General features: G+C 35.6%; 2 protein-coding genes across 6 annotated transcripts in view; one reads left to right on the top strand and one right to left on the bottom strand.

Annotated features, from left to right (window-relative positions):
* Positions 1-3,290: 3,290 nt before the first annotated feature.
* Positions 3,291-5,500, top strand: LOC108571568 (nischarin). The gene is made up of 3 exons (XM_017933638.1): positions 3,291-3,676; positions 4,092-4,404; positions 4,535-5,500. Exons 1-3 carry the CDS (start codon positions 3,549-3,551, stop codon positions 5,498-5,500), a joined length of 1,407 nt encoding a protein of 468 aa, XP_017789127.1. The 5' UTR covers positions 3,291-3,548.
* A 1,899-nt stretch (positions 5,501-7,399) lies between these two features.
* Positions 7,400-9,357, bottom strand: part of LOC108571627 (heat shock protein beta-1) — a 34,488-nt gene continuing 32,530 nt past the window's right edge. For all 5 annotated transcript variants that reach the window (XM_017933709.1, XM_017933706.1, XM_017933707.1 and 2 more), the window contains one exon: positions 7,400-8,460. In XM_017933709.1, coding sequence (XP_017789198.1) covers positions 8,266-8,460 — 195 coding nt within the window. In that variant the 3' untranslated portion in view covers positions 7,400-8,265. The remainder of the gene's footprint in view (positions 8,461-9,357) is intronic.

Raw genomic sequence — 9,357 nt, 5'->3', positions numbered from 1 at the left:
TATGTGTACAATTTAATTTCAATCAACGGTACGCAATAACCCTTCAGAACGTATAATTTTTCACGAACGTACGCATTCCGACGATCAGAGAATATTAAATCCTGTTCACGAGCGATCGGGTCACGAGAAGATCCGTTCCACGTTTATCGATCATTGCACACGTCGAAAAATCTCCACTGTGGCAGCGCTCGTAAATCATCACTGACGTTGCAGCATCGGTAAAGAGGGACGCCACTACGGGACAAGGAAACCGCTTTCCACGGTATGCATCGAGTCTGGAATTACACTGTAATCCTCAAAGTTTTCTTCGGTCCATTTTCACAGAACTCGGTCGAAAATTCTTCTCCGGTAAAACGATCATATTCCAAGTGTCAACTTGAACGTGACACAAATAAAAGAAGCTTCACAAAATTTCACGTGAAACAATCACAAATGGTCCATCGAGGACAACGTAACTCCTGGATAACCTCACTCGCGGCGCTCACAAATCATGGTATGTATGTGTATGGTCACTGATCGCGAGTCGGTTCAGAATGTGGTGAAATTGTGGAAACCAGATGGATAAGAGAATTGTTTTACAAAGCGAGACATTATTGAAGTGATAATCATGAGGTAGAAAATGGATATTTCGAAAATTCTCGTAAATATAGTATTTGTTACGCGACAGTCAGTTTTCAAAGTAGAACCAAAGGACCACGATGAACCGCGCACGACCGTCGTGAAAGCGACACGACACTGGATGAGAACGGGCAACAGGTTCGTCGGGTTGCCCTGAGGAACGTGACGACGGTACGAACAGGAGGGGAGGAAGATAGGTATATACTGGCCAGGTAAGCCAGTGCCGCCATTGCTCCTGACGCAGCATCCACCGATTCACAGTGGCGTAAACAAGCCGATATTCGAACGAGAAGGAAATTCCCTGTCACTGGGCCCCTCTTCGTGCGATTTATACCGATTCCCTTGCCCTATGCCCTATCTACGTTCTCACAGGTATCCCTTTCTACTCAGCATCTGTAAACATTCTCCGAAGATGTAAAGTATAGTGTTGTGAATATGCTCTGTACGTAAGGTTACATCAAATGATGAATTATAAAAACTTGATTTAACATCTTTTACGTTTGTTAGATGGTGCTAGTAACTAATTGGTGTAGGAGAACAAATGTATCACGATAAACAGCATAGAAAAGTGAAGAAAAGTGCTAACGACATGTGAATACCATTTTTATTGTAAAATAAATTGTTCTTTAAGAGTGCTAATATTTCTAACCTCTTTTTATCGATGTAGATGTAAATAAATTTGACAATAATTTTTTTAAATAAGGATTGTACATAGTAAAGAAATGGTAAAAATGTGTTTTAATATGTATTCTAGGGAAAAGCTATACTAACTAAATCGAAACTGCTATTATTCATAATAAAAACCTCTACCTATTAGCAGTGGCGTAAACGTATCATTGCCGCCGCGAAAAAAATCCTCTATTTTTAGAATTCGGAACCACTTCGTGGAAACTACTGGAGAAAATAAGGAACATTGGGGAATAGGTATTTCATGGCGATCGGCAGTTAGACGCTCGGATTCACGGTATTCGTACATCGAGAAGTAACAGCTGACGCTGCTATTAATACATTTTGTTCGGTCGTTTTGCGGTCATCGTGGGATCTTTTCCTATACGACTATATTACTGAAACTTTTTTCACGTATGTATTTTATTTTATAAGAAATGTATTCAAAATGAGCATTTTCATCGACACGTGTTCTTTACTACATTTTTTCTTTGCTGAAGAAGTAGTAAAGTTGTTGACGATAGAAAAAATGCGTTGGACGTCTCCTTTTACTTACACTAGCTATCTTATGCAATTCAACGTTGGACATACATACGTAACTATGTGTAAACGTTCATCTGAATAGGTCATAAAACGACAGTGCGCTGTGTGAAATTCTCATTATTTGCACAGAGTGCAAGACTCATTAAGTTAACAAAGCTCGACTTGTCGCGTCCGCCTGCGGCATGTAAACATTCGAGCACACGTTGACATTGATGACATAACCTTAAAAAAATGTTGACGCGTATAACAACAGAAAAAAAGTTAACGCGTGCAAATGCTATTCGATTAATTTCATATTCTAACATGTTTGATATAATCGATTTACAGATTCGATTAGGAAAGGTTAGGTTATCGAAGGTCGATGAAATGAATCACTCGAAAAAAAGAGGCGTTCCATTGGACCGCCGATAGAGGACACGGGCATCGAGCAGCAACTATGTCGATGAAATTCTGATTACGCCACTGCAGCAACAGGTTGTCGCCAATGAGATCCTCCGTGAATGGGCGCGTTCGTCCATTTGATAGCAACACGACCTGCCACTAAGAGGAAACGGGGCGATCTTTTAGATCTACGAATCTTTATGAATCCTATTATGAATTAATATGTCACGTGAGCAAGTACACGTGAAACCTGATTTCCCAAACCAGTTATGAAACACGGCTATATAAAGTACATGTTTATAAACGTTCGATTTCTTTATTCGCAAGATGGTGTAATAATTAATATATAATATGCAAGACATTCCTTTGTTACAAATTTAACTTTCTCGTATGTATATGCAGCTTTGACGGCAATAATGTCAGTGAATATTTAATTGTCGGTGAATATTAAATAGGTTATCAGAAATATGACTAATTATCAACTTCGCTATTAATCATCAGACGCACGAAACATGGCACTTAATTTTATGTTACACAAACCAGAGTCGATTTAAATACTGTCCAAAGCTTATTTTAAATGCAAATCACTCGTTGGCATTTCTTTCTTGTTAATACAAACGCTAATTTATTGATAATTGCATATATGTACATATATTGCTGATATAGTAAGTATCAATACGATAAGACATTATTTGACACGGTTCTATTTCATTTTAACAACACTTTCTTGCTCTATCATTATGACAGTGTCAATCTCCGTATAAAGTTTTGAAATCTAGAAAATGAATAATAACAATGACAATCTTTGTATACTGAGAAAAAGAAAAGTATTATTCTATTGACTAGCAAAGAAAAGACTGATTCTTTCTTTTTGGTTATGGAATAATAAAAATGTCTCAATATACACAATTTAGATTTGTAAGTAGTACCAATTCTAACCAGGTAAGAAAAGGGTTAGACGTATAAATTGAAATCGAGAACTTGAGAACCTGTGTAATAATTGCAAAGCATATACATGCTGTCTCGGATCAGTGCTTAATTTAATCGCAAGGTGGAAGCACAGTAGACGTTTCCTTCGTGAAGGCTACTGTTAAAGATGTTCGTTTGTCTCGTAAACTTGTCTCGCATTCTGAGTGAAGGACTAGTGAAAAAAGCAGCGCGGTAGGTTCTCGGCGGAGAGTACAATGCACTGGACAGATAACAGACGTCCCTCCCTCTGATGCAAAATAGTTGATATTGTCAGCTCTCGCCTCGATTCAGGATAACCTCTCGGCCCAATCGACGGCCCAGTGACAACTGTTGCCACGTTCGTGCTCGTCGATCACCGAAACGTCGAAAGGATGGCGTGTTTTTTATTAAATCAGGAAAATATGCACATCGAAATACCGTCGGTGGACACCGTCGACGGTGTCACATATTACTGCATCGAGGTTAGGATCTCTTCGATCAAGTGGACCGTCAAGCACAGGTAAGCGCTTATCGTTCTTATTCTATGTGACGTATAGTTCTTTTTTATCATCTCTGTTTGCGATTTCCATGGAATTCAAATGTTTGCTTAATTTTACCCTGTGCAGTATTTTTCTGTTCGATTAGAGAAATGTTATATCAAATATTTTGTTTGTGCTGTGTTATAACATGGTTTAATACCAAGAATTTTTGCTGATTTTGGTAATTAAATAAATAATGACCTATTTTTATATCGTCCGAAATTTATCTTGTAACAGAAAATCGATAAACATGTTTGTTGTGATTAATGATTTATTTTAGAGTATTTTGCAGTTAAATAAAATTTATTTTGTTTTTTGATCATTTTTTTATTATGTCATACACTTATATTTAATTTTAAAGTTGAACAATTTATTATAGTTGTTATTTGTTTGCAGGTACAATGATTTTGTAGAGCTTCATGACAAACTTGTCACCGAGAATTTTGTTAAAAAGGATATATTGCCACCAAAGAAACTTATTGGGAATAAATGTGAAGCTTTTGTAGAGAAGCGTAGACTGAGCTTAGAAGTTTATCTAAATGAAGTGTACAACTATTTGAAAAAAGCAATGCCTAGGGAACTGGCTGTATTTCTGGATATGCATATATATGATATATTTTTCCTAATACAGAGCATGGCTTTAGAATTTTTTACAGAGGGCAACAACTTATTGCAAAAGTCTAAGACATATAAGTTCAATCCAGTTCAGGTGAATATGTATTTTAATACAATGAATCCTGCATTATTTTACATAACGGGGTTCCCATTGTACATTCATATTTCTATTACTATCACTGTTACACATTCAAGCAGACTATAATGCAGTCATTTCCTTTCAGTTATATGCAATCAGTGAAAGATTGAAACAACCTTGTCCATCATTGGAAGTCCTTGACAAAAAGTACTACTTTAGTCATGTCTTGGATTTCAATTCTCATCTAACTGGCCTCATAATTGAAGGAAGCTTAGAGCCCTACAAAACCAGCAACATATACTCCTCAGCACTATCCATTGAACTATCAAGTTTCAGAAATATAGAAGAGCTGACCATTGATCACTATCCGGTAGATAAGATATACCACATGGGTAACCTCAGAGACACTGTAAAATGTTTAAAAGTGAACAATACAAAGCTCAGGAACATCGTCGAACTAGCTATGTGTGAGGAAGTGCACAAAAATATTGAGAATGCTAACGATTCTCACATCTGGTTAAAAGTAACTCATCTAGACCTCAGTGATAATCGAATACAGACTATAGACGAGGCAATCAAACTGTTACCGCACATAGAATGCTTAACGTTGAACAATAACCTGCTCTCTGAAATCCCCAACGTCACTAAGCTACCTCGACTGTCCGAATTATACCTGGCGTCGAACAATTTCACAACTCTGCCCGATGATTTGCATACGAAACTCGGTTATATCGTGTACATCGACCTGTCCCAGAACAAATTAACGTCATTGGCAAGTTTCTCAAAACTGTATTCATTGGAAGGTTTGGACGTGAGTTGCAATCGCATAGAGAAGATCGAGGAGGTAATGCACATTGGTCATCTTCCTTGTTTGGAGAATTTGAGATTAACAGGCAACCCTGTGTCGACGATCGTTGATTATAGAGTAAAAGTATTGGTACCATTTGGGAAGAGAGCTGCAGATATTTGTTTGGATAATGAGACGCCTAATCAAAAGGAATTGGATACTGTTTCTATCCATCAAGCACTGCGTATCGCTAGAGAAGGGAAATCACCCACGTTCACCGCTTCGGATGCACCTCTATTTTCAGCGGAAATTCCTAGTTTATAATTATAGTCTCGTAACGAACAATAGATTTCCTATGCAAAGAAGACTTTGATACGGATTTTTACGATGGAATGGAATATCGTCCGATGAAAGAACCTTTTCAAAAATGCGTTTAGATTTTTATAATAATTCTATTTATAAGTGATATTATTCTTGGAATTAAAATTTCGATTGATTATCACGAAGAGGTTCGTTTGTAAGTGAAATTGAATTCCTATTTGAATTGGCGAATAGTCAAAATTCGTTTTTAAGTCTCGCCTATAGTCCTTTTTATACGGTATTTATTGTTAATATATCACATCGGTGCTTTTTATCACCTTTTGACTAACCAATATCCTAATCAATATAATATATACCAAAACAGTAACGCGTAGTTTAAGGGTTAGATTTCTCCCATTGATATTTATGTAGTCCAATCCAAATATTAAAATAATATCTATCTCTCCTGTTCAAGGATAACGTGCCACCTGTTTGTAAAAAAAGAATCGAAGGAAAAGGAAAAGAAATTCGTGAGATTCTCTGCAGTGTATATATAATTATTTTTAAACTGTATATTGCACGTTACCATCATATATTTTTTATACGAGCCCAGATACAAAACAAAGTGACCGAATTGATTGAAGAATTTATTTGTAATGTATACATTTGTATCAGGAAATTTGGTTTAGATCGTGCAAATTGTTCACGTGGTGATTCTCAAACTCAACGTTTTATATATGTATATCCGCGCAATAAATGTAAGTAATTTACAATTTAAATATAAGAGAGAGAGAGATTCGCTTTGGGAATCACTGCTTCTGCGAACAATGAATTGCATTAAAACGAAATTTATTTATTGTCGTGCATTTATGGATGCGTATTATATATAAACACGTGATTCGATTTGTTATTTAAATTCGATTCAATGCGCGCGAATTGAGGCAATGTTCGAGTACACACATACGTTATTTGTTGTATAAATTTTTATGGTGATGTTATTTTGAAAAATGCAGTCGCGTTTGATGTAACAATTTTATAATCGTTTAAGATAAACTCTGTATGAATGTATATAAGAAGAATAAAATATTTTGTTAATAAAGATTTCGAAATTAATAAACTGTGATGATAACCTGTTAGCTGATTTTTGTTTATTTATAAATAATCTTTTTTCTTTAAATATACTCTGCTATTCTAAAGAATGGTAAAAGAAATTAGACCGATCGGTTACCTTTAAAGTTTATTTAAACTTCCACATTGTTCGCATTACCTTTTCTTTTAAACATCATACATATCTCGATAATAGTAAAATATTCATAAATAATAATAATAATTGTAATAATAATCATTACAATGCTTAACATATTCTAAGCATCTTCGTGTTATAGTCTTTTAAAGTAGTACACCTAAAAACTAACACATACATAAGTTATCGTTTCACACATGATCGCGTTGAATTTTTTCTAGACAAACCCCGCGACGATTTGTCGTCACTCATCGTGTCGCTTCACGAGAACGACCGATCTACAATACCAAGAAATACAATTTAAATTACTTTTTATTTGTCAAAGGCAATGCGTGTTTTTGAGAAAAGTGTGTTACTTCTAAAAAGGAAGTACATACACAGACATATATGTATATATATCATCATATCAAAGCGTCGAAAAAGCTGGTCAGTACCAAAAAGGAAGAATAATAATAATAATTTATCAAACATCTTTGATTTCCTACCGTCACATTCGTTGACCGTAACGAGAGGTTATAGTCTTCGAAAAAGTGATTTTATAAATCGATTCCGTGCCGGTTACCATCGGCTAATAACAATTGTAAAAACTCGTAATGTGTGTATGTGTATCAAAGCGACAAAGCTAATCGAAAAGAAAGAAACACCGCATATCAAATACCTACACAGTTTTTTTTCTCTTCTTTTTTTTTTTTATACAAAAGTAGGCGGTTTATCAGATGGACGTCGAACGTTTCTCGCGATATCCTACGACTCTCCGAATAAATGACGTATTTTATTGACATATTCGATTATTGTTTCTTATATACTAAAAAACCCCTCCACACTGAATTCAATTATTAAAAAACCAAAAAAAAATTCAACTTTCGTTAGAAATGTATACAAAATCGATGTATATCAATGGTATACCAATTCCTTAAAGGGATCGAAGCGTCTTGGTATTCGATGTAATTAAACGTTTTATTCGTCTCTAACCGGAGTCAATTTTCGTCAAGACGATCAACGAACGAACGAACGAACGAACGTCGTATTAATTTTCTTTTCAAGGAAAGAGAATAGTGTTCGGACACGTTTTTCTTTTGCCATCTTGCACAAGACTGCGAAGGCTCGATTTCACTTGGTCGCAAGATTCTACAATTCAAAATTCCCACGCGGGAACTTCTGCTCCCTGTGAACCTCGTTTTTCAACCAATACTTCATTCTACATTTATTATTTTGTCTGCAAATTTCAACGTTGAATGTAGACACGATCAGAAAAGAAAAAAAAATTGAACAATTTACGAGTCGATAAGGTAGGAAAGTAGGTATCCAAGGGAAATAGGAAAGTTCACAGTGTCGGAGTTGAGAGAAAACAAAAAGTGGGGAAAAAGGAAGAAAAACAAAAAAGAATAAAGTAAAAGAAAGAAGAGGACTTACGGGAACTGATGGAGGAGGGAAGAAGGGGAAGGTAGCGATCTGACACGAACACACGAATGCTGGAATTATCGATGGAGATTTCAAAAATCATTTTTATCTCGTCTCGTGTATTCATTCAGTCGATATTGGGTATTTATTGGTGCGCGATTGGGATGAGCTTCTCGCCCGAGCCAATCGCTGGAAGTGGCGCCTCGACGGTGAGCACGCCATCCTTGCTCAACGAGGACTTAATGCTCTCCGGATTGGTTCCCTTAGGCAGCAGGAACTCGCGGTTGTACTCTCTGTACACTGATTTGCTCTCTGTCTTCTCCTCGTGTTTTGCGTGGACCTGAAAAAAATGAGAGAACACTTTAAAATTGCAGTCTCTTGATAATTTTTTCGTAATTAAACTTTAAAAAATGTTGACAATACTAAAACTTTATTCGATTTTTTAGGTTAGGAGAATTCCATATGTAATTTTAAAAATTATACGTTATACTTATGGTCGAATAAACATTCACAGCAAAATAGAATGTTTCATGAACTTCTACATATTATAAATAGTTACAAATACGATAATATATATTTGGTTTATTAATTTAGTTCCATAATTACGAGAATAAAATGTAAGTATAATTCTTATTTTCTAACCTCGTTCACGAGAACGATAAATCCATCATTTTGCAATATAAATTTTGATTTATTACGAAGACATGAAATATTACACTGTTCAAAATCTATTTTTCTCCTGAAATTTATTAATTTTCTCGCGAGTGTACGCAGCCAAGGCAAGGCCGCGAATTCAGGTCGTCAGTTCGATTAAGTGTCCGTATTAATAAATCAGCTAGGTCAGGCCCATTTCTGCGATCACGCGAGCAGCATGCTAAAAACGATCGACGTCGGTCTACTTGCACTGGTCAACGAATAAGATAACATAGAACGAACGAGGGTGAATTTTGGCAAGGTATTTTATTCAAATAGCCACCGGGGAATTTCTTATCTCTATAGAGAGTATAAAAGGCTTCTGAAGGGGCACACATGTGCATTGTACTTTGCGTGACAATACGCTGTTATCGATAAGTCGAAGTAAAAGTCATAAAATATGAATAATACGAAGGTAATAAAGTGTAATTGTGAATATTTTTGATTCATGTTTGCTTGACAAACATTTCTTTTCAATGTATTTTTAGGTTAGGTTGTAATAAGAAATATTTTTTCAATATTTTATTATATTTTATTAGAGAAA

Source organism: Habropoda laboriosa, unplaced genomic scaffold (assembly GCF_001263275.1).
Source record: "Habropoda laboriosa isolate 0110345459 unplaced genomic scaffold, ASM126327v1 scaffold40, whole genome shotgun sequence".
Taxonomy (NCBI): domain Eukaryota; kingdom Metazoa; phylum Arthropoda; class Insecta; order Hymenoptera; family Apidae; genus Habropoda; species Habropoda laboriosa.
The sequence above is the reverse complement of the archived record's forward strand: the minus strand, read 5'-3'. Positions and strand labels throughout refer to the sequence as shown.

Coding starts and splice junctions, on each gene's coding strand:
- LOC108571568 (XM_017933638.1), top strand. CDS start 3,549: ATGGCGTGTTTTTTATTAAATCAGGAAAATATGCACATCGAAATACCG. Junction 3,677..4,091: donor AAGTGGACCGTCAAGCACAG/GTAAGCGCTTAT, acceptor ATTTGTTTGCAG/GTACAATGATTTTGTAGAGC. Junction 4,405..4,534: donor ATAAGTTCAATCCAGTTCAG/GTGAATATGTAT, acceptor ATTTCCTTTCAG/TTATATGCAATCAGTGAAAG.